Raw genomic sequence first — 25,478 nt, 5'->3', positions numbered from 1 at the left:
GCTAGGCTCCAAGGTGAATTCCTCTTCCCTGTCGTGAGGAGTGAGTGGCAAAGGGACCCACTGAGGAAGGTTGCTTGCAGGAGGGTTTGGTATCTTTTGTGTTCTCAACATATTTCTTATTGAGATTAGTGGAGAGGGGCAGTCCCTGCCTTTGAGAAGCAGATGATCTAATTGGGAAGGCAAGCTCTTCACAGAGAAGAACAGTTTTAAGATAATCAAATCTGAGACGGTATTTTTAAATTAGTATGGTAAGATTTCAGAGTCCTGGGAAGATTATATTAGCCTATGTGGAGTTGGTCAGGGAAGACTTCCTGGATTACGTGGGGCTTGAACTTGACCTCTGGCTAGGTGGGTGGGGGGAGGTAAGCAAAAGCATAGAACAGGGCCTTTTGGTCTTGGCCCCCAGGAGTTGCCAATCCCTGTCGATGTTGTCTCAACTAAAAGGTCGCTATTGGTGGGGAGTGCCAGACTTCAGGTGGAGAAGGGGTACATAGTGGGGCAAGCACAGGTTTGGGAGACAGACCATGGATTAGCCTTGGCTCTGAATCTGACCGACTGGGTGATTATGGGAGATGTATGTAACCTCTGAGTCCCAATGTCCTCATCTGTAAAATAGGGGTCAGAAGGGGTACCTTTAGAAAACTATCTTGTGCATTGGCCTCCATGCACCTTGTTCTTTCTTACCTTGTGTAATAGGTGCATGTTTCTTTCCATGAGAATCTGACTCTGTAAGCATGACCTTGCTCTGTCTCATTCTCTTCCACTTCCAAACAGATGTGCAAGTGCTTTTCCTAAAACATCTGTCCAATCATCACTCTCCTGCTTAAAGCTCTCACCATTGCCTACTTGGAAAGTAAAAGTTCTACCATCTCTACCTCTGACTTCTATCCCCAGTTGTATTACCTGCTGTCCTTTCCTACACACCCAGTCTTAAAGCTTGCTTCCAATCTCCAAATACCCTAGGTTCTTTGGACCTGGCTCACATTAATTTTTTTCTCCCTCGAATGCCCTCCCTATGCTCCCAGCCTCTACTTTTGACCTTAACCTTCTGCCCCACCTTAGAGTCTGCCATATGCCTGACCTGGGACTTGTATCATTGAAGCAACCTCTGAATAACCCCTGCCCTGCAAGCCCTCTGCTCCCTTCCATTCCAGCCAACGTAGACTTCTACTGCAGCACATTTTATATCTCCCTGCATTCGCTCCTCTCAGCGCTGGCCCACCCAATGGCATTGGAGGCTCTGTGAAGGCAGAGATGATGTTGCTTGCTTTTGCTTGACTTCACAGAGCCTACCATGGTGATTGTGTTCAGTGAGTGAATGAATGAAGCCAAAGCCAAGCAGTGTTCTCTCATTAACTCTCCTTTTCTGGTGGTCCCTGGTTAGCCTGGGATAGAATTACACAGCTGGATTTTCTCTTAGGACAACTTTTGCTATCTTCTTTCTTGTCGCTTAGAGAGTCAGGAGGCAGGAAGCTAGCCCAAGACATGCTTTTAGGCTGAATTTTACTTTGGAACCCCCACTCAGGAACCCTCTCCTGCTATCTTGGTAAGATGAGCTCAGTGTGCCGCAGGAATGTCCTTGCCTGGGAGCGGGAATCTGGTAAGGCAGGTCCCTGAAGGCTTCGTTTGAGGACTGGATTGGTCAATGCCTTTTCGATTCCAAATGAGCAGCATTCATGCCAACCCCTCCATTTGGTGGAGACCCCTTCCCTCATGTTTGTGAGGTAAGAGGAAAATGATACCATGGTCAAATTAGGGCAATTTGAATCTGACAGCCCTTGGGTCTGGGTAAACCTCAGGAGCAAGACTAGCCTCAAGTTAAAAACAAAAACAAAAACAACTGTAGCAACCAAGCCTGACTCTCCACTCCCTTTCTCCAGTCTGCTCTCCACTGTCAGTTTCGGATTGCCTCCTTCATGGCGTTGTGTTCTCTCTCCTATTGAAGCCTGTTCCTTGGAAAGTGTATTTTCTGCTAAAGGTCTTACTCTAGAGGGGCATTCATCTCCCTTACCATGTCGGCTCTTCCTAAATTCCTCTTAAGAAAGTGACTTTAAGTTAAAGGTGAGAGGCAGCCTCGTTGGCTCTTAACTATCTATAAAGACAATGCCTGCCTTCCCCACTGGCAGGATTACCGGCGGTGCAGTTGTGCTATATATAGTATTAGATGCATTACATGTCTATGTATTACATACACACATGGGGCCTGGAAACAGACTCTGAGTTCAAATCCTGGCTCTGCCGCTTACTAGCTTGTATGATCCAGGCAAGCTACTTACCCTCTCTTAGCTTCTGTTTTGTTATCTGTAAAATGAAATGCAGCCTGTTTTCAAGGTTTGTGGTGAGTAATAAATGAGGATCACGTAGGAGTTTGGAGAATATGCTTTGGAGTTAGTGTGGAGTTCAAACCTGACCTGTCTGCTTATTTTTGTGTGATCTTAAGAAGCTACTAACCACTTTGCCTCAATTTGCTCATCTACAGTATGGGGATGATGATAATAGTACTTACCTCATAGGATTTTATATAACAAGAAAATATACATGAAGCTTCCTCAGAAAGTGCACAATTACTACACATTCCAAGTCGTCTTATTTCAAGTGTTGTGAGCATTGAGTGAAAAAGTGAGTCTAAAAGAGTCTTAAGCACACTGTATACATATCCAGGAATCCCTTGAATATAAACTTCTCTAAGAATCCTGGAAATAAAGAACTACATGGATTTTTATCCTCCTCTTGTCACTCTTATAACATTGGGGGGGGTGTGGGGAGTGGGTAATAAAGGTGATCATTGTGTGTGCACACATCTACATTTCAGTGGAAGAAAAATCTGAGCAATGTGACCCAGTTGACTTCACCACCCTGAATGCCCAGGAAAGTGCTTTGTGTCACATCACAGGGTTTCACTCCTACCCAGAATATTCATGAATAATTAGAGGCCTAATAATTAGGCCTCTCTAATTTAAGTGTTAAAAAAAAAAAAAAACACTTCTCAAATGGCTTCCTTTTATAGATAAAAATGTGATTTGGATCTCTCTCTCTCTCTATTTTTTTTTTTTTTTTTCAAAAAGTAAAACAGGTACAGTGTGGAGGAAATTCCTATTGGCTAGAGATTAGAAGAGGGGCATGGCTGGGCCCCACTCTGAGTTTCTGATTTAACAGGTCTGGGGGTGGGAGGCATTGAGAATATGCATTTCTAATGAATTCCCAGGGATGCTGATACTAGCCCTGGGTTAGATCAGCTTTATCTGAAATTTGCCTTAATCTTAGGCACCACCTTGGGAGTCGTTTAGAAACAGGAATTGTCAGGCCCAGTGCAGACCTCCAGAATCAGAATCTCCTTTGGTGAAATGTTTAGTCCACACCCAAGAAGTACATCAGAATCTGTGAGAGTAAATCCCTGGCGTCACATTTTGTTGTTGTTGTTGTTAGTACTTCTTGGGAGTTTTCAATGTGCATCCAAAGTTTAAAATGACAGAAATCGAAAGACCTGAATCCTGGCCTCCGTTTGACAGCAAATTAGCTGCATGACCATGGGAAGGTTTTCTAAGACCTTTAGAATAAATTTTCTTTTTGTAAAATGGCTGGAGGTGGGGCACATGGGAAAGGGAATAAGAGTTTGTTTGGACAAATCAGTAATTTTCAACCCTAGCTGTACACTTGAATCATCTAGGGGATTAAAAAAAAATGAAAATCTGAAAAAAAAAAAAAATGAAAATCTGATGTGTGAGCTCCACTCCAGAATCTCTGTGGTAAGGCCTGGGCATTGAAAAAAATTTATTTTTTTAACTCTAGATGATTAGAATGTGCATCTAAGGCTAGGTCCATTGGATTAGAAGATTTCTAAAGTCCCTTCTGAGTCCTACATCATATGTTCCTGTGTGAGTTGGTCACCAACTTCCTAAGCCAGTGTCAAGTCTCTTGCTGTGAAGAGAACTGAGGCTCAATTTTTGTGTCCAACATCTTCTATCAAGTCACTCCCACCATGCTTTCATATTTACTGCCTTGTAGTAGCTCACCTAATCATATAACAGGATTTAACCTTTTGTGGAACACTATTTGACACCATGACAACCTTATGATGGAGGAGGACATGCCAAATTAAAGAGAACAACTTACTTTCCCATCTGGAAAAACGATCCAGTTTCACATCTGATGCTGGTTGCATTAGGCCAATACTTTTTTTTTTTAAAGATTTTATTTATTTGACAGAGAGAGACACAGCGAGAGAGGGAACACAAGCAGGGGGAGTGGGAGAGGGAGAAGCAGGCTTCCCACAGAGCAGGAAGCTCGTAGCTCGATCCCAGGACACTGGGATCATGACCCGAGCTGAAGGCAGATGCCCAACGACTGAGCCACCCAGGCGCCCCCTAGGCCAATACTTTTAAACTGCAGTGTGCCTGGGGGATTACCTGAGGAGTCTATAAAATGTGGACTGTGATTTAGCTGGTCTAGGACAGACTCAGAATTCTGGGTTTCTAACTATCCCCCAGGAGATGGCTCTCCTACTAGCCTGTGGACAATGCTTTGAGTCAAAGTTCTTCCCCATATTCTATCGCTGTGAAACAGTGAGCCAGACTCCGATCTTTGGATGGACCTAATATGTCCTGGTACCTACAAGGTACAACATCTACATACAACAGACTCCTCCAAAAAAGTACTGTTTTCTTCAAAGTGGACCCTTTGTAAGTTTTAATTCTCTTTTTTTTAAGATTTTATTTATTTGAGAGAGAACATGGTGGGGGGGAAGGGACAGAGGCAAAGGGAGAGGGAGAAGCGGACACCCTGCTGAGCAGGGAGCCAGACATGGTGCTCTATCCCAGGACCCTGAGATTGTGACCTGAGCTAAAAGCAGACACTTAACTGACTGAGCCACCCAGGCACCCCGACCCTTTGTAAGTTTTGCCCGTTTTCTAGAGATACTGTCTCCAACATGATTTTTGTACTGATTCTCTGTGATTTCTCTTAAAAGCCCTAGACATATTCTTTGCAATGTTCCTTTTTTTTTTTTTTTTTTTTTTAAGATTTTATTTACTAGAGAGCGCATGAGAAAGCACAAACAGGGGCAGGGGCAGGACAAGCACACTCCCCACTGAGCAGGGAGCTAGGTGCCAGGCTCCATCCCAGGACCCTGAGAGCATGACCTGAGCTGAAGTTAGACACTTAACCAGCTGAGCCCAGGGGACCCTCTTTGCAACATTCTTAAACTTGGCAGCTTTCAGTCCCTGAGGATAGATCAGATTTTTAGGGAAGCTATATCTGGTGAATTGTTGAGTGATATAATAGGGTTTAGATAAATAAATATAAAGGAATGAGGAATAAAAAGATCCTTGCCTTTGAAGAACATTTCCCCATGCTCTTTTCTGGTATAGTATAAGCACAGAGGGCTTCATTGAACAGAGGCAAGGACATCCAGGACAGAAGCATTTGGAAAAACTCCTACCCTGGTCTGTGAGCAGACAGACACTAGAGAAGTCTTCATATTTATAAGCTTACCATACTGAGGGGGTTAGCAGACTTTTATTGTTCAAAGTACTAAATATTTTAGGTTTTGTGGGTCATATAGGCTCTCGCATACTTTTCTGTATGTTTTATTGAAGTATAATTGACATACAATGTTATTTTAGTTTCAGGTGTACAACACAGTGATTCAACAATTTTGCACGTTAGTCAGTGCCCACCACGATAAGTATAGTTACCATCTGTCACCACACAATGTTATTACAATATTACTATATTTTCTATGCTGTACTTTTCATCTCCGTGACTTATTTGTTTTGTAACTGGAAGTTTGTTCCTCTTAATCTCCTTTATCTATTTTACCCATCCCCCACCCACCTCCCCTCTGGCAAACACCAGCTCTCTGTATTTAAGAGTCTGTTTATTCGCTTGTTTTTGTTTTTTAGATTCCAAATACATGTGAAATCATACAGTATCTGTCTTTCTCTGGCTGACTTATTTCACTCTAGGTCTATCCACATCACAAATGGCAAGATCTCATTTTTTTTTTTTAAATGGCTGAGTAATATTTTGTTGTATATGATTGTGTGCATGTGTATGTGCATAAAAAGATGTGATGTGATAGGGGCACCTGGGTGACTCAGTCGTTAGGCGTCTGCCTTCGGCTCGGGTCATGATCCCAGGGTCTTGGGATCGAGCCCCGCATCTGGCCCCCTGCTCCGTGGGAAGCCTGCTTCTCCCTCTCCCACTCCCCCTGCTTGTGTTCCCTCTCTCTCTGTGTCTCTGTCAAATAAATAAATAAAATATTTAAAAAAAAAAAGATGTGATGTGATATATAGATAGACACTTAGGATGCTTCCATATTTGGCTATTGTAAATAATGTTGCAATGAACATAGGGTGCATACATCTTTTTGAAATAGTATTTTCGTTTTCATGTAAATACCCAGTAGTGGGATTACTAGATCATATGGTATTTCTATTTTTAATTTTTTGAGGAACCTCCTTACTGTTTTCCACAGTGGCTGCACCAATTTATATTCCCACCAACAGTACACAAGGGTTCCCTTTTCTCCACATTCTCACCAAAACTTATTTCTTGTCTTCTTGATACTAGCCATTCTGACTGGTGTGAGGTAATATCTCATTGTTTTGATCGCATTTGCTTGATGATGAGTGATGTTGACTGTCTTTTCATGTGTCTGTTGGCCATCTGTATGTCTGCTTTGGAAAAATGTCCAAGTTCTCTGCCTATTTTTTAATCAGATTGTCTGGTGTTGAGGTGTATGTGTATGTTTTAACGCTCTTTTATAAATGTAAAAACCATTCTTAGCTTGAAGATCATACAGAAACAAGCCACTAGTTATATTTGGCCCATGGACATAGTGTGTTACTCCTATTTCATCAGCAAATAATGCCAACTAAAAAATAGACCTCTGTGTCTGCATAGTATTCTGTTGTGAAATAATAGGTATGAAGCCCCGTGAGAGTTAGAAGTTTACTCAGGCTTCAGGGGAATGTTAAAATAATTCTATCTTTTTTAGCTAAGAACATTTATATTGACAGATACCCTCGAATATCTTTATAGACCTCTTTCGCTCCCCTCCTCTATGTGTACACACAATATTATTGGTGTTCCCACAACAAGTGTACTTGCTACACCTGGATCCCATGGAGGAAAAAAATGCAAAGTTTATTCCAGGCAAAAGGCCACAGTTAAACAGGTAGGCTGGAGAGCGCAAAGCTAAACAGAAGCAAGATGTATAGAATTTCCTCATTACGTGCTTCTCTCTGGGACTATTAGTCAGAACACCATCTTTAGCTTTATTTCACATAGCAGATTGAAAGGTCAAGCTGACTGGCCATTCACTCAGATGACTGATTCAGCTAGGAGGGAAAAAAAAATGACCCACTGAGAATGACAGCAAAAACGGTTCTGTTGTAGAAAGTTGCCAAGCTGTGGCACATTTGAAGGGTATTGTGGGGCTTGGCCTATTGCTGTGAGCATTGGTTATGAACGTAATCATGGCTGGGAGTTGACCTGAGCTTTTGCAGGCCCAGCTGTTCCTTCCATCTAGACCTGGCCATGGTCTCCTGAGGGCCTGCTGATGAAACCAGGATGCATCTGGGTCCAAACCTGGCCATGGCTCTGGACTGTGATGTTGGGCAACATCTGTTGCCCAATAAGGTGGAAGTGGCTACTTGAAGGTCACCTAAGAAGAACAGGAGTTCCATGAGGCAGAGCCCATTTGGACATGGCTCCCAGGTGACATGGACTAACCCTGCTGCATACTCTGGGGCACAGCTCTGCCCTGCTCTTTGAGCCACATGGAAATGTGACAGATTTCAGAGCTGAGCAAGGCTCTGGAACATTTGCAGGCATCAGTAGGGGAAGTGGGGCAGTCAACAAGGGAGTTTCTAGCTTGGGAGAGATTTGTAAAAGCATTGGTTATCAATGAAATCAGGAGGCTTTGGCTGGCTGTGTTCTTACAGGAAAGAGCTCTAATAGCTACAGGTAATGATAGAAGTGAGGGAGAGGGTGCCCACTGGTATGATGATGCTAGATAGCCAGGCAAAAGCACTCATATGTATTAAGCAAAGGAGAACTTGAAGCAGGATTGAGAATATGAAGGCAGGTCAAGCGAGCAGAACTGTGCTGAGAATGGACACACATGACCGAGGATTGGAGAGTATTAATGTTGCTACACATGGATGGTTTTATTGGCAATGTTTCATGAGCCTGCGATGCAGCAGACCCTGACAGCTCCCTCTCCACCTTGTCACTGAGGGACCCGGACTACCACCACCTCTGGATGTGCGAATGGGTGGGCTTGCCCTTAGGGGAAGCCCTAGAGAAGGGGAGCTGTGCTCTGTATTCACACAAGCTTGGATTCAGACTAAGGGGAGAACTGAAATTTGATGAGAGAACTGGGGGAAGAATGAAATGAGAGATCTGAAATGAAAAAAGAAAGAGCTGACAATCAAGTACAGATGAGATGGAGCAAGGAGATCTGAGGGACCAAGCCTGGAAAGATTCTGAGAGGTAATAAAGAGAAAAAAGAATATATAGGTGCCTGAGGGCTGGGAAGGTGGCTGTTAAGGGATGGAGCTTGTTTGAAGGTCATTTCAGTTTCTTCCCTTGTGTGGCCTAGGATCAGAGTCGAGTTACCTCCTGTACCCCCTTGCTCTGGTCCACTTAGAGCCCTCCAAACTGTAATAAGACAGGGTCCCAGGATTTTTCCTCAGAACAATGCCCATTGCAGTGACAGGCACATGCTTCTGCCAAAGAGCCACTGGGGGACCAGCATCTTCTGTTAGCTATACTCCAGGTTTTTGTCTTGAGCTCCCTGTGCAGACTGCTAAAGTTCAGGGGGAGACAGAGTTTCAGGGGGGTTAGGTGGAGTAGAGAGTAGTGAAAGATAAAGTGTATATCCAAGGAGGATGTGAGTACAAATGGAAGGCTGCAAAAATTGACCATGTTGGCTTATCCAAAGAAGCCCAGAAGGTAGAGAGTGATCCTCCTATTTCAGGAAGGGGTGGTTGATGGGGCTATACTGTGAGATAAGCCCAGGGCATTATTGACTCCTCTTTGCTTCTCTTGACTGCTCACCGGCAAACCTCTTGTGTAAATGGTTGGGGCAGTGGAGAATATCCTTAAGGTCCTTCCAGGTGTCCCACCACTGCCCCCCTCTCAGCCCTCCTGTCCCCCCACCCCTTGCCCCAATCTTCTTTTTTTTTTTTTCTTTTAGAACTTACTGTTAGTAGATCTGGGAGGGGCACATATTTTTGTAGGCTAAGAATGTGAGTCCCTCTCTAATCTACTTGATTTTGTTAAATGCACTTGTGTCATAAATATAATACCTTTCCCAGAAGATGCATTGGCATATTTGACAGTTCTGACAAAAATGACTGGTTGATTCTACCCAATTTTTCATCTAAGCCAGGAGTTTGCGATCTTCTTCTATAAAGGGCTAGATAGGAAATATTCGTAGCCTATGGGTATGTGAACCCTGTTGTAGCTACTCAAGTCCTCCCTAATAGAGCAAAAGCAGTCACAGGCAACATGCAAGTGAATGGGCAAAAATGTGCTCCAATACTACTTTATCTGTCAAAACAGGTGGCCAGAGAAAGGAAAGACAGAAGAAATTTTAGATAAAGATGACAGAGCTTAAAGAAAGCTCCCTGTCCTTACATATTTCTCCAATAGTTTGCATGGGGGGCCTGAAGTTTCTGCAATGTACATTTTTCCTTAAAATTCTTAAGGACTTGAACATCTTAATTGGGTTAAGGTGTTATAGTGGGAGGAATGTATTAGAGAATGTTACATCTTCTCTAGGAGAAGAAAATAACTACCTTTGTGGATAGTTACTTTGATTAATCAATTAGCATCCTTTTTCTGGGTAAACTGTGATAAGAGGGAGTAGGATTCATTAGAGGTAAGTGCAGGTGGGGCAGAAGGTAGGAAAACATCCAGGATAGGGAGCCTGCCTTGGAACCACAAGATCTTGTATAGGGAGCTGTAGGGGCCATAAGGATGAATAAAACACAACCATTCTCAAGAAGGTTGAAATTTAACCAAAGATGCATGATATCTATATTCCTGTATATCTAATTGCGCAGGTATGTATTTATCCATCGATCCGCACACATCACAAATAATAAATAAAACAAATAGCATGCAGGGGAGCCTGGGTGGCTCAGTCATTAAGCGTCTGCCTTCGGCTCAGGTCATGATCCCAGGGTCCTGGGATCGAGCCCTGCATTGGTCTCCCTGCTCCGCGGGAAGCCTGCTTCTCCCTCTCCCACTCCCCCTGCTTGTGTTCCCTCTCTCGCTGTGTCTCCCTCTGTCAAATAAATAGAATTAAAACAAAACAAAACAATAGCATGTGGTAAATAGTCACTAGTGCTATAGGCAGTAAGCCTGAAGAGCTTTAGAAGAGAGATCTATTCCTATTGGCCAATGTGAATGAGAGATCTTCAGGGACATGTGGACTGTGAATTAAACCTTGGCCAGTTACTAAGAATTTAACTGATGGAGGCACCTTCACCAACCCCCCCCCCAAAAAAAACCCAGAGGCATAAAGTAGAGGAAATAGGGACTTCTCTCTTATCAAGATGGAATTCTGTACAAAGGGGACTGAAGTCACAGAGTCAGTATCGGTTTGGATAGTTAGATTCCCTCTGAACTCTGGGTATGGCCTTGATTCCACACGTCCACCTGTCATCTTGAAATGGATGACCAAGCTATACAGAGTAGATGCACTCATTTATTCATCTGGATCTTTTGTTCAAGTTCTTTGACTTCTGCTAAAAGCAAAGCGCTGGATGGTTCCAGCCTTCTCCACTGCCAGAGACAGATCCGGGCCCTCTGGTACACAGAGGGGCATTCATCTCACATAGATTAAGGTCAACATGTTCTGTTCACATGAAATCAGAGAAAATTACATTTATTACATGGGACTCTGAGAAACTAAATACAAGTGGACCATAATAACTCCTTTCCACAAGGAAAGGTTGGTGAAAACAGAATCCCAGGAGGCCTTCAGTAATTAAAATGGCATTATATTCGCTGTATGATTTTAGATAATATATTCTCAGTCTCTCCTATCCTTTTCACAGAACTGATGAACAGGCATCAAGAAAGCATTAGGTGATATTTTATTGCATTATTTTAAGCCACAGAGGTTTTTATATATGAAGGCTATAGATTTATGCTGATGATTCAGCTATGAAGCAAGCACATCAATTTGTTCATGAATGTGAACTGGTGATTACCTCCATTAAAGTCAACAGGGCAGACTGATCACTTTAATTTGGGTAGAGACATGCAAACAGCATTTGCTAGTGGTATATCTACCTAAGAACACAAGCAAAAGAGCTGTTCTGCATCCCTGAGGAGCCCTAGGAGTGCAGATTTGTGTTCTTATAGGTTGTAAGTATAGGCCACGGTATGAAGCGTAGTGGGATCAGGAAGAAATTGCTGCCCAGTATCGGGTGGCAGGATTTTGTATAAATTTCATTAAGTATTAACTTCTCAATGCTGACTGGATGATGAACTGCCAAAAGGATGGCACAGAGAACGTACACTTGCTCCCAATTTCAGATCCTAGAACTCAGGGCCCTCCTAGGTACGACTAGGTTATGACAAGTTGAATGGTGCTCTGCTTTATACAGAGTGGAGGGAACCTGTGGGATTTAGTAAATTAAAAATTGGAATTAAGTATCCGTGGTCCCAGCTATGTGCTAGGTGTAGTGAAGGCTTCTGTCCTGCAAGAATTCACGGTCTTACTGGGGAAACGTGGAGTGACTTTTTAAGCAGTGCCGATTTACGTTTGTACTGTGTAACTGGTTTAGAGAAGGAAGGTTGGAGAGGCGTTCAGATGATGTGGTTATGGCCAAGAAGGCAAGGAAAAACAGTTTCAGAGTCTGGGACTTGATGTTAGTGACACTGGAGAATTAGCAATTCATTTGTTGCTAGTAGGGGGGCTTTCGGCAAGCACTGTGGCCATACGTAGGACGTGCTGTAACGGTTTCCCTGACCCAGAAAGTCTACTTCTGACAGGGGCAAAAACTGGATGTCTAAAGATGTCTGCTACTTTGTTCTTGATAATAGCAAACACTGGAAACTCCTTTAAATGTATGATAACAGAGAATTGACTTAACCAAATAATGAAGCACAAATGTATGATAACAGAGAATTGACTTAACCAAATAATGAAGCACAAATACTCAGGGGTCTTATTCAATCATTAAAAAAATAATTACAAGTATATACAGAATCTGGAAAATATCTGTGATATAATAGATAAGCAGTGAAAAAGATGCAAACTGAGATTGCAACTTTATAAAAACTATACATAATTGAAGGATAAATGATATGAATGATTATATAGATAGTAGACCTCCCTTTATTCTCTATCACTGCTTCTATTTGACTTCCTTTGTAGTAATATTCACAACGTGAACTTTAAAAATGCATTTGCATGTTTAATTCTACCGAAATACAAGCTTCTCTAGGAAATATGAATCATATTTAACTTGTTCACCTCTGTATCTTCAATGTATGGTACATATTGGGCACTCAATATATGAAGGGCTGAATACATCAGTGATTAGATATTGTTATTAAAAATATTTCTTTTATAGTGCCCTTTCAATAAAATGCACAATATGAGAATAACATTTAACAACTCCTTACTGGGTGCTAGGTTAAGTACTCTGGTCATGTTTCATTTCAACCTTATCACCACTTTGTTGTTATTTTATAGTTCTATTTTATAGTTGAGGAAATTGAGGCTTTATGGAGGCAAAGTACCCTGCTCTGCTAGAGAGAATAAGAGTCACGATGTAAACCTCAGGCTACTGAACTCCATAGCCCAAGATCCTGACCATTTTATGATTTTGAAAATTAAAATATATAGAATAAATGAAGAGTTTCAGATGCTTTAGAGAAGTCGTTTAAAACAAGAGCATAAAAGTATTTCTCGCTTCCTCCTGTCCCCCTCCCCCCCCCCACCTAGCGTCTTCTTACTTCCCCCAGCTGCCAGCCTCTACTGAACCATCCTTCCCTGATCAAGCGATCCCTGTTGGCTGTGTCTTACAGCCTTCAGAACCTCAGTTACTAGCAGTCAGGTTGATAAACTCCTCTCAGTCTGACGCAGCTGCATTTTAAGAGGATTCTATAATATCTCCACATGAGAGACATGGCTACAAACACGTTCTGGGACATCCAGACCTTTCGGGCTCTTCTCAAATCAAGTTGTGAAGGTGGCCATGAAGTCCACTCAGACGTCCATTTCCGTGGAAGTCCATCATCATCTTAAGGTTGAATCCCTCTGTCTTAACGTCAACTCCTTCTGTCTTGCCTCTCAGAGATTTCAGGGAGGTGTGTATCATTTTGTCTCTTACTGAATTAAAAAATCCCATCTGTAATATAGGAGGCATGTTCTGTAGAAGCCTACAAATTCAACCCAAGAGAGGCATGTATATATTAATGCCATTTGTGTGCTGATCTTATCAGTGCAGACAACTGAGTAAATCTGCAGACGGAGACCGTAGCATCCTTCATTGCCCTGATTGTTATAGAGAACAACAGTTGGTGTGGAATTTGTGTCATCATCTCTTCTCTTTGTGGTTTTATACGGCTAGGTGACTGTGGTGACTAGACATTCCATAAATCCTCTTCTAATAGTAAATAAGTTCATTTTATTCTCAAATTTATGATGATGATGCAATATTAACACAAGAAGCAAGCGCTTTATTAACCTCCGAATTGTTATCCTGCTTTATTTCAATAATGTGCTCTTCTTAAAACACCACGATGATACCTGAAGCTGTAAAAATTAATGAAATGATAAAGTGCTTTGGGGGTTGAATGCACTGAATATGTGCTGGTGTTTGGAATTGAACAGAATTGCAAATATTAAAAAATCTAATTTGATTTCCAGGACCAGAAAAGAAGAAAATGTTCTCGTTTTTCTGATGCACCTCGTATCACTTTGGAGTTAAATGCCTAAATACTTTATTAGCAGAGGTTTTCAATGTTTAATTAAAACTCAGCCTTTCAGGCATTTTGGCTTTTCTTGTGAGTGTTCAAACAGGTCTATGGCATTTTTGAGACGGAGCTACTTTCAGTAGTGATGTCCACACAAAACCAAATTTCACAGCCAGGTGAGGCTGTTCATCTGGAGCTTTGAACTGTGTGGGTTTTGTTTTGTTCTGTTGTTTGGTGGTTAAAAACATCTTGCATATTTTTTTTTAAGATTTTATTTATTTACTTGACAGAGAGAGACACAGCAAGAGAGGGAACACAAGCACGGGGAGTGGGAGAGGAAGAAGCAGGCTCCCCACGGAGCATGGAGCCCAATGTGGGGCTCAATCTAAGGACCCTGGGATCACGACCTGAGCCAAAGGCAGACGCTTAACCATCTGAGCCACCCAGGCGCCCCAGCATCCTGCATTTTAAATGATCGTGGTATATTTTTGTGAGGGCTCCAGGCATTTGTGATTTTGCCCATTTTAACTCTGCCATCATTGTCTCTGGAATATCTGCTTTTGGTCAACTGTGGCGATTATTGAAGGGTTAGGGAATGGATCCCAATTGTACAGATTCAGTTCAAGGAGCCGGTTACTTTCTTAATGGCATCTGTATCCGTTCTCCTTGCTGGCTCGTTGTCTTTCGAATCTTGCTGGTGCTCTTGTCCTTTGTTTCCCCTCTTTACAAAGTGTGCCTCCAGAACAGCCAAACATTATCATCTTTGAGCATTCTGACAATTGTGCTACTCAGACAGTCAGAAAAGAAGCATTGTAAGATGGATACCCTACCTCTCCTTGATGAGTTGGCTGATTCCCACCCAGGAGTACTGATTGTTCCTTTCTCTGGACTCCTAAAGCTCTTGGAGTCCACAGCATACAATTCAATGATGGCTGCTAAGCTTCCTCCTTTTCCTCAAGATAACTGGTTTTTGAGACACTGGGTGAGAGATAGAAGACTCGGCTCAGTCTTCCCAGCTTTTGCTTCCCCAAATCCATTGTTCTCAGAAGGTATAGAGGATTCCTTTCCTAAGTGATTGCTGGGAATTTAGTTTGGTTAGCTAAACCAAGGAGCAATGCCACTTCTACTCGTGTCGGAGTCTCTTTCAGAAATTCCCAATCAATCTAAATAGCCCAACATCTAATCGTTACTGATATGCTTTATTGTTTTCTAAGTTTCCAGGATGGCAGATGACTCTTGTTGCCTCAGCTAAGCTGTAAACAAATCAAGAACAAAGAAAGCAGAGGCCACAGGCAGCCCATGAATGTTACTTGCTTGGTTGATTCAAACAGGTTTCAAAGTTTTATTAAATTTAATCATATTGGTCAACATCTTTTGGGTTGCAGCCTAGTAACACTAATCAATTAATGATCTATTGTCCATTTTTTTTACTCACATGAATCTTTTTCAAATGTCTCATGATTCTAGTCCACCGATTTCTACCTGCCCCCCACCTCCCAGTTTAGGAAGATCATCGTGCTAAATTGGTTAAAAAACAAGGTATATGAAAAAAACAAAAAACAAAAAAAACAAGGTATATGGGGGGAATATTGTGACTTGAAAAATAGGACATTTTATTTTATCTGAGTTTCTAGTATCCTACTATCAGAACTGTAGTTGAAGAACAGGTAAAATAGATCATCAAATACTTACTATGCGCAGTAGTCTTGGACTGGTGCTGGAATGTTAGCTGGCATTTCAAGCTACAGTAATGATTGGGAACTGCCTCAAAGACCAAAACTTAGCATTTGGTGCCAGAGTTGTAGAAATCTCAGTATATTAAAACCATGTTCAGAGTCACCATGCTGCAAAGGGTCCAGTGAGAAGCAGAAAGGCAAGCCTAAAGAAGATAGAAATTCGGATGGAGTCCATGGCCAATTTAAGATAAGTAAACCTGACTGCCTTTGGAGATATTGAAATCCTGAGCATCATGTTGGAAATATTTTCAGAGTGTTTCAGAATACAATACAAGGTAAATAAAAATCTGATTTTAAGTGGACTTAAACAGCAGGAGTACATTGCAGAGTGGAAGCTGCCAGACTTGAGGATTTATGGATCAGTAAATTAAAGAGAATAATTAAAGGACTATCAGGGGTTGCCAGCTCTTAATTTTTTCTAGGTGTTATTTGCACTCTTTCCCCCTAATTAGATTCTACTGGGCAATGAGGTTCCCATATTAGATCTAAGCCATAATAGGGTTTATTTAAACAAAGAATGAAGACACATTTCAAAAGATACGCAAAGAAAAGTTCATTATCACCATGCAGAAGTTACTGGTTGGCATCTTCTTCACTCAGGATCCGATCCCCTTTTTCTCAGCCCTCAGGCTCCCTTGTTGTCATATATAGAGCCACATGCCAAAGTCTTCAGCTTAAGTCCAGGGCTGTGCAAAAGTGTGACCTCAAGTCTCACACACCAAGCAAGGATGATAGAGAGCAACAAAACCATCTGAAATCCTCATTTCACAAAGTGGAAGGCTGTCCAACAGCAGAAATAGGAAGAATTTAATTGAAGATTAAAAGAATTATAAATTAAATACATATATCTTTCTGGAAAATTCACTCCATCCTGACTTTTGTTCATGCCACTGTAAACAGGGACACTGCATTCTGGACTCAGACAATGGACCAAAATATAGGAATCATTGTTGAGTGCCATGGTGTTGGCAAATATCTGCTGGAAGTTAATACAAACTTTGTTTAGCCAGATTGAAGGGGTAGTTCAGCTAGATCTTTGAGAGTATCTTTATGATCTATTCCACATAATATATGTAATAAAAAAGCTATTAAAAGCTCTTCTTTAATTCAATACACACATATTGAGCACCAATTCTATATCACATACTTAATGTGGCTCTTGGAATATAAAATGCACTCAAATACAAATATAACAAAGACTAATAAAATGTGGAGTGGAGACAAAAGAACAAAAAAATCGAGAACATGCATTATTCTTGCTCTGCCTCCAAGAAGCCTCATGCCTCTGGGCATTTAGTATCCTATAATGGGTACAGTAAGGCATATTTGTCTTTAAAAACAGACTTAATTTTCAACATTTTACTGAGTTTTTAAAATATCTGAAGAATCAGAGGTAAACTATAAAAGAAGCTGATAATGTTTGGAATTCCACCTGTGGTGTCTCCTAGTACATATTCTCACTGCAATAGACTTCAGGTGTTCTTCCTTAAAAGCTTCAAAACGGGATTCTTAATACTAATGACTTATTGAAGTCATCTTTGAAAGTATTCCTAGTATCACCATCTACCCATCTCCTTTTGCTGATAAGAAAACGGTCCTCCAGATGTGAAGTGACTATATAACTAGTTAGTGGGTAAGCCTCCCTCCTGACCTCCAATTCCTTGCTCTCTGCACTGTCTGACTAAGCTTTCTTTTGCATTTGGAACTACACACATGTGTTGTGCATTTTAATCTCCCAGAGCATTAAGGCATGGTAGGGAGGCAGCCTGGTTTTGGAGAGCAGTGGTAGCAGGATACAAAAGGGCAGATGGCCACAAGGCTCAGGGGATTCTTGCTCTGCTAATCACTTTTTCTACTTGCCCTACTGCTCCTGGCCCTGATGTCCCTTCTCTGCTCTTGTGCCCTTTCTAATCCCCATCCTCTTGTCCTCTTGGCACTAGTCTGATGGGACTGATCAGTGTTTTGATGGTGGCTTTGTGTGCTGTTGATCTTGGCCAATCAATCTGACCAGCTCTCCCTCCTTGAAGAGGAGGAATGACACAAATTGAAATGCTCGACCAGGGAGCTTGAATTCAGTGAAGCTATTTTGGTTGGCATTTTATTTTTAAATATCAAAATTGAATGCCTTTATACTAGACTCACATATTCCAATTTGTTGTACACTCTCTCATTGCCTCCTGGATTAAGTCGGCCTTTTCTATGGGTTTCTCAGGACTGCCTGGACGCTGAAAGCCCTTGAGTGGGCTACTGGTGGACTAGCGTTTTCCTGACAGACTCCAGCAGGCAGATGAGGGTTCCTTTGGGTAGAACTCTCTCATTTTCAGCTTCCTGTGAGTCTCTTTTAAATCTAAAGTGCACTATAGTGTTTCCCTCATTGGTCAGCGTTTAGCGCTTGTGTGGCCAAAATCATAGTGTTCCACACTCCATGGGGAGGGTCAGAGGCGCAAGTGAGAGTGTAGGTCATGAGAGCAGTCCATAGGGGAAAATGGATCAAAGCAACCCAGTTAAAATGCATTATTGTGTGTGCTCGAAGCAATGATTTGCTCTTCACTCTGCTTTTCTGGCATACATGTCTAAGGTAACATAAGAACTAGTAATATTTGGTAAATCATTAAAAGGTGGCCTTACTTGTGGCAGGATTCCCCTGGATGCAGGACTCCAGAGAAGGTACCAGGTCATGCAACAGTGTACTTCCCCTTTGCCCCAACATGCCTTTCATTCCAATCCTCTTCCATCCAGGTTGCCAACTTAGCCTGTTCCATTTCCAACAATGAGGAAGGGGTAAAATTAGTCCGGATGGCAGCCACCCAGATTGACAGCCTGTGTCCCCAGGTAAGCCTCATTCACTTGTTTCAAAAGCCCATTGGTGGCCCAACACTCAGGGTCCTTGCCAGTCAGGCCCTCCTGTCTCTTCCTGACTTGCCTTGCCATGCCATCATTCTGGGGCTGTTTCGAGGTCTATCTTTCTCAAAAAGGAATTCTAACTGCCCCGGTCTTCAATTACTGTGGTAATTATTGTGTTTTCCACTCCTATTGACTTTGTTCTGTCTGTTTGGGGCTGTTATTTAAATGCTCCATATCTATTTACCTTGTCTCAACTAAATTCTAACCTTGTACATGTAGGATAGCAGTTAGCTTTCTACTACATCTGTGCTGAGTAAATACAACTTGTCCAGGAAACACTTTTTGAAACTTGAGGCTGATGACTATATCTTACAAAAAAAAAAAAAAGGCAAACAAAAACTAATGGTAGTTGATAATGTACTTCATCTTTCATGTTTTTGATTGTCTTTTGAACACTGAGAACCCACTTATCTGTAGAAGCTACAGGGTCCAGGGTTTTGATGTGGCCTTTGACCTTCTTGTTTCTTTTTTGAATAGTGTAGTATGTTTCTGGATATTTCTAACAAATAGGTCATCAATGCTGCTCTCACACTGGCTGCCCGACCACAGAGCAAAGTTGCCCAGGACAACATGGATGTCTTCAAAGACCAGTGGGAGAAGCAGGTCCGAGTGCTGACAGAAGCCGTGGATGACATCACCTCAGTGGATGACTTCCTTTCTGTCTCAGGTAATCACTAATAGGCCCCTTCCAAGGTAGCTGGAGGAGAAGAACAGGATTAGGAGCATCTTGCAAGGGTCATGGGTGTCTGTTTCAAGTGTTGTTCTTGGCCCTTTGAGCTTTCACTCATCTCAGCAAATGTGATTGGAACACCCTTTTTGGAAATTCTTTTGTGTGCACATTATTTCAAAACACTGAGCCAAAGCACTTGAGAGGAAAACACAACATTTCTGATAAAGAGATCAGCAACCTGAAAAGATTCTTTAAGGAGACATGGGTTCTATTTTAGTTCCTAGAGTTTTTAAAGCAGGTTGGCCTTGCATACCTCTGAATTACCCATCTTAAAAAAGGATATGGTATGTGAGATTGGTTAATCCTCATGGTTTATATTTAAAAATCAAAAAAGCAATCAGCTAGCCCAATTTGGCCATGTTTAAGGGGGTCATTTTTTCCCAATAAATGAAGTTACCCAGGTTTGCCTTAAGGCAGGTAGAAATACTAGTCACCGAATGTACCCATTAAGAGATAGTTGGGAGCCATGGAGGTTTTGAATGCTTATCTATGAGGATGTGTAAGGAAGTTAGAGAAAACAAGTAGAACCAGTCATCCCTTGAAATTGTAACTTTTTTCTTTGTAGAGGAAGCCAGACTGAAGGATGTTAGTATATTTGAATAACCATGTAGTCCCATTTGACCTTAATGGTACTCATCAATGCTGTTTTAAAATTGGGCTACCAGCCAGCAAATGGGCCTTTTTCCAAATACCTTTGTCCAAACACATTTGGCACATTTCACTTAGAAGAGTCTCTGTGGGAGGAATGTGAGAGGAGGTTGCTGGAAACATCAGACTCCTTTGTGAGGCATTAAAATAATCAAGTGACCCTTGAAAATTCAGATTGACTAGATGTTGACTCTTCCCACAGGTAGACCTAGCCTTGACCAGGGCCTGCCTGTCCTTGGCCACCTGAGGCCTGAGATGGAAGGGGTGGCAGCTGGTGGGATCCAGGCAGAAGGAGCTTCTGACTGCAATAATTTAGAAGGAATTTCTTGGGGAGGTGCTCAGAGATTTTGTCTAGGTGCAGTCTTTGCTTTCCTGGAAGAAACAGACAATGGGTTCCTACTGGGGGCTTCTGTTTGAAGCTTGTCTGAGAGCAGCAGAGTCAAATCTGTAGGTCTGATGGATAACTGAAAACCCAACTTTGAAACCATGGAAAGCAAGAGAAGGCAGATGGGAAGAACGAGTAAACAAACACAAGTTCAGTGTCTCTAATTTACCTGACTCTCTGCTGTTTGCTTTAATTCTTACCAAAATTCTGTAAGATAGGTATTAGTATTCCATGTCTTCCTTAGAGTAGACTAAGTCACTGAGGGGGTAGGTAACTGGGCAGAGGTGGTATGAAAATCCAGGTAATCCTCTTTCTCAGAAGCTATGTAGTTCTCAGTAAGTCAAGATAGCAGGAAATTTCCTATGGCACATCCAGCTTACACTGGTTCTCTTCTCCCCACCTCTGGTATCCTCATTCCACTCTCTCATTCCTTTCAGAAACGTTTCTTGTTTTTCATTCCTAAGGTGGTATGTTTTGGTGACTTTTCAAAGCAGCTATTCATTTAAATACACCCGAATTTGAGGGCTAGCTGATAAAGAACTCAATACGTTGCCCTTTCTGGGATTGGCTTTGGCGATGGCCAAGTCCCAACCATGTAAAAGGTATCTGAAAAATGCATCTCTCGTGCAGTGCTTAGAAATTGTTGAGATAGGCATGTTGGGGAGATTTGGGTGGTGTGGAATAAATGAGTGGCCACCCCTTGTATCTAGTCAGTCTCTGCCAGGAGACTCTAGTGGCCCCCTGACAGGGCAGGGGCTCTCCCTCACCAGCCTCAGATCTCACAGCAATCCTCATAGCCCCTGGAAATTTGCTTCTGCATCCCCTTTTGCCTGCGAATGAGTAGAAAATATGCCTGGACTGCCTTTTTCAAAGATGCATCATTTCAGGCGCCTGGGTGGCTCAGTCGTTAAGCATCTGCCTTCGGCTCAGGTCATGATCCTAGGGTCCTGGGATGGAGCCCCACATCAGGCTCCCTGCTCCGCGGGAAGCCTGCTTCTCCCTCTCCCACTCTCCCTGCTTGTGTTCCTGCTCTCGCTGTGTCTCTCTCTGTCAAATAAATAAATAAATAAATCTTTAAAAAAAAAAAAAGACGAATCATTTCAGAATTTAAAAACTTCCCAACTTCTCCTTTTCTTTAAATACATGTACAAAATTTTCTGAAGGTAGGGAAAAGCAAGGTGAGGCGGTTTTATCTCAGACTGTTTCAATTCTGCAAAGCTTTTTCTTAATTTTCTTCCCCCAGCCCTGCCCCTTCGCCCCCTTTCTCCCTGCCATTCCTTTGTACATCTCATTATTACCAGCAACAAGGAAAGGCTTTGGCTTCCACTGATAACACTGTGCAGTCCAACCCCAGTGGTACAAATACTGTGGCATGCCATGACAGGAAAATGAACAGGCGTTCTCCGGGAGCCAGCCTTGGCAGGGCCTGCTGGAGCATGCCTTTGGAGTTGACAGTTGGAGGTGGCTGGTACCTTTCCACAGCCGGGCTTGACAAATAATGACACAGTCTACTCTGTCCTGCCAGTAGGCTATGGATATGGCCCAATTGTTGGGGAAACTACTTCTCCTCTCCTCTCCCGAGCTGAAGCCAAAACATTTGCATCAGTAAATTGCAAGTTTGGCCCAGGAGATCTTTTGGAATGGCATTAATGACATTTTATGTATCAGTTTCTTCTTAAGGGAATATCTGTCCTGGCAGGAAACTCTGTTTAAAAAAAAACAAAAACGAAAAGCAAGCAAAGATCTTTGTTTTTAAAAGACTACAGTTTTGTTTTGTTCATGCTACCTGAATCTGTGTACCTGAGAGTTTAATTTGTCCATAAGAAATGCAACAAGTTTGAGGAGCAATGATGCTAGCTATTAACATTACAGGAGCAAAACCAATTTTCAGAAGTGGCCCGGGCTTGTAAAAAAGTGAAATGGCTGTGTTAGAACACTTACGTTTTTCCCACTGGGTAAAAACTATAATTTTTAATAGTGGTTTAAAATGAGTGTCTTGGCATTAACCATGTGACAGTTTAATTCTTGGGTTTGGCTCACATAATAGCAGGCATCTAAGATCTGAAGAAGAGATTAACTCCATCCCATAATGTCCAAGCGTTTTGTTGTTTGCCTGTTCTTATTTTTCTTTTGGCTCCAGGGTCTTGAGTTTGTGTGAGTTCTTAAAAGGAAACAGTGAACTTTGGTTTTGGATTTAGAATCTGTACCTTTGATGTTTATAATAAGTCCTTTGGTCATCAGTGATTTTTTATAACAAAATTACATCTTTTCTGAAATAGTAAGGCTGCAAAAATTCAAGCAAGTTTATTGCAAAATATATTGCAGTCAAGTATTTTATGATATATTTAAAAACCACGCTTCCTATCCAAGTGTAACGTCCAAAGAACCTGAGGAGTTTTTCCCCGCCATGGAGCCCTCTCTGGAATACCCATGCTTTTTATTATTACTTTTTCTACTGTATTCTTTTCTAGTTGGGAGAGCATTCCTGTTTTGACTTCTTGAGTTCTTTCTCTTGAAAATACCTTAGGATAAAAATACATAATGGTTTCCTTTCAATAGACATGTTTAGTCAGTGCTTTTTCTTTGATTACCTGCTGTGTATAAGGCACTGTCAGGAATGCAAATATGAATGAGGGACGGAGTCCGCCTTCAAATAATTCACTGTATCTCTTGATAGATCCTAGACTGGTGTGCTTCCAGACTTGTGGGCCCTACACCTGAGGGTGGAGGGAGAAGGAGAGGAGGGGAGAAGTTATTACAAGGGGTCGGGACTCCATATATACACTGTGTAGGATCTTTTGATCAATTAACATGCCTATATGAACAGGTCCTATTCTTTCGCATATACATTGTCCATACTGAGCTTAAGAAAATGCAAATCTGGTGCACCTGGGTGGCTCAGTCAGTTAAGCGTCTGCCTTCAGCTCAGGTCGTGATCCCGGGGTCCTGGGATCGAGTCCCGTGTCGGGCTCCCTGCTCAGCGGGAAGCCTGCTTCTCCCTCTCCCACTCCCTCTGCTTGTGTTCTCTCTCTCACTGTGTCTCTCTCTGTCAAATAAATAAATAAAATCTTTAAAAAAAATGCAAATCTGTTTCAAAACATTCCAAATCCTAGCTTTTACATATATACCATCCGCCGATATAACTACTATCAGGAGGGAATTGTGATTCATTTTCCCATAAAAGGGGTACCCCTAAATGGAAAATGCTGGGAAATGTTGAGTAAACTATCTTAACATTTCAAAAAAAAAAAAAAGCTGATTAAGAAAAATTAGTCAATAAATTGTAAAATTTACACTTTATTCACACAGCATGATTAACTAAACTAACCACTGAACAAATTAGTTGATGATTTGACTAATTAAAAGCAATGCTTTTGATATCCTGGATTTCCAGCTTCTGCTAGCCTCCTTCAAATACGTATCATTTAGATCTATTAAAGCATATTTTTTTCTGGTGTCCTAATTAAATTAGTTGCACATTTCTAGTTTGGGAAATAGGTTTTAAAGAAAAAAATTATCATTTCATTTTAAGATATTAGGTTATGAGTGGGCTTCTTAGAATTATTTTTTTTTAAATCAACTCCAGAGAGATTATTAGGATCTAATATAATTAACACATTCCATCTCTGTTCTGCTTTCAGAATAGAGATGGAATCTAAAATTCAATCTATAAACTATGCATGGAAAAGCAGTAGTGTTGCTGTTCTTCTATTGTTTTAGTCAAAGAAAATAGAAGATGGATGCAGGGTTTTGACATGCAGCCCCTCCCAGTTGGTTACTTTTGGGGACAAGGGCACATTTGAATAGTCTGGCAAGATCCAGCAGGGTGGTAAGCTGGGCAGTAAGAGAGGCCTTTCAAAATCAAACTTTTGTATTTGAAACCCTGTACCAAGTTTGAGTAAACCTTTTTCTCAGCTGTCCTTTTAAGTGAGTTTGCATAACACAAACCAGGATCTCAGAAAGAGGTGGTTTTCAGAAGTTTCTTAACCAAACTGAAAACTCCTTTTTTTTTTTTTTTTAAGATTTTATTTATTTGACAGAGAGAGACACAGTGAGAGAGGGAACACAAGCAGGGGGAGCGGGAGAGGGAGAAGCAGGCTTCCCACGGAGCAGGGAGCTCGATGTGGGGCTCGATCCCAGGACCCTGGGATCATGACCTGAGCCGAAGGCAGACGCTTAATGACTGAGCCATCCAGGCGCCCCCAAACTGAAAACTTCTTAAAGTCTGTATTTTCACATTTGTTTCTGTTTTACTCAGGAAAATGTCAGCATTCAGGAAGTACTTTTTGTGAGTTTAAATCTGAATATTAAAATTAAAATGCCTTTTTTTCTATTTTAATTTTGATTTGAAATTAAAGAACTAGAGAATGTAGAAATCAGAAATTCATAATGGTTTGAATGAGGAAATTCTATTGTATGAGGTCAAAACAGAGGTTCCATTATGAAAAGTAAGTTATACTTTGCAAGTTTCTGCCTAGGGGCCTAAAAGAACAGATATTCGTTCTGAGTGACTGGTTTAATGAAAGCAGGAGAGATCTGTGGTGGAGACTGGTGGTGGCTCAGTACCTTTCCCTCTTTCCCTATTTAGGAATTTTTAATTCAGAGCTAGCCCGAGAAAATTCTCAAGGAGGTAATAATTTATTTTAATCCTTTATTAACTATTTATTGAATTTGGCAGTTATGATTTTTTAAAAGTTACCAGATTATTTAAGATTATTTCTCACTGTTCTCTTTATTTATAGTGTGTGTGTGTATTTTCAGCTTAAGTTCTTTTCTTTCCACAGAGCACTAAACTTTTTCAACATTCCTTAAAATTCTGTTTCTAAAGAGTGTTCAAGAGACATAATTACAGATCTCACTTTGGGCATAAGAAATACAAAATTGCATATGTGCAAAACCATAAGGGACCAAATTGCATGTATTCACTCTGCCACTAGAGAGTGAAACTCGCAACCTGCCTGCCTGGATTCTACTTTGGGCAATGAGGGAGAGTGATCACTGACCTTGACTCTAATCTGAGGGAGCCAGCCACAAGACTGGATTATATTTTAACTGTGGAAAACACTGTCATCCCCTTCATCTGGTCTGTTTTCCTGTTGTATGTACCTTGTGCATGACATGACATTAA

General features: G+C 41.5%; 1 protein-coding gene across 6 annotated transcripts in view; it reads left to right on the top strand.

Moving 5' to 3' along the window:
- CTNNA2 (catenin alpha 2) overlaps window positions 1-25,478 on the top strand; it is a 969,847-nt gene that overhangs the window by 834,840 nt on the left and 109,529 nt on the right. For 5 of the 6 annotated variants that reach the window (XM_064573572.1, XM_064573570.1, XM_064573569.1 and 2 more), the window contains 2 exons: window positions 18,423-18,515; window positions 19,098-19,254. In XM_064573572.1, coding sequence (XP_064429642.1) covers window positions 18,423-18,515; window positions 19,098-19,254 — 250 coding nt within the window. The remainder of the gene's footprint in view (window positions 1-18,422; window positions 18,516-19,097; window positions 19,255-25,478) is intronic. The other variant, XM_064573571.1, reaches the window with a different exon arrangement.

The sequence above is a fragment of the Mirounga angustirostris genome, unplaced genomic scaffold (assembly GCF_029215605.1).
Source record: "Mirounga angustirostris isolate CCGP_5_RB_7025 unplaced genomic scaffold, mMirAng1.0.hap1 SCAF_10, whole genome shotgun sequence".
Classification (NCBI taxonomy): Eukaryota; Metazoa; Chordata; class Mammalia; order Carnivora; family Phocidae; genus Mirounga; species Mirounga angustirostris.
Note: the sequence above shows the minus strand (reverse complement) of the source record. Positions and strands in the feature narration are given on the sequence as shown.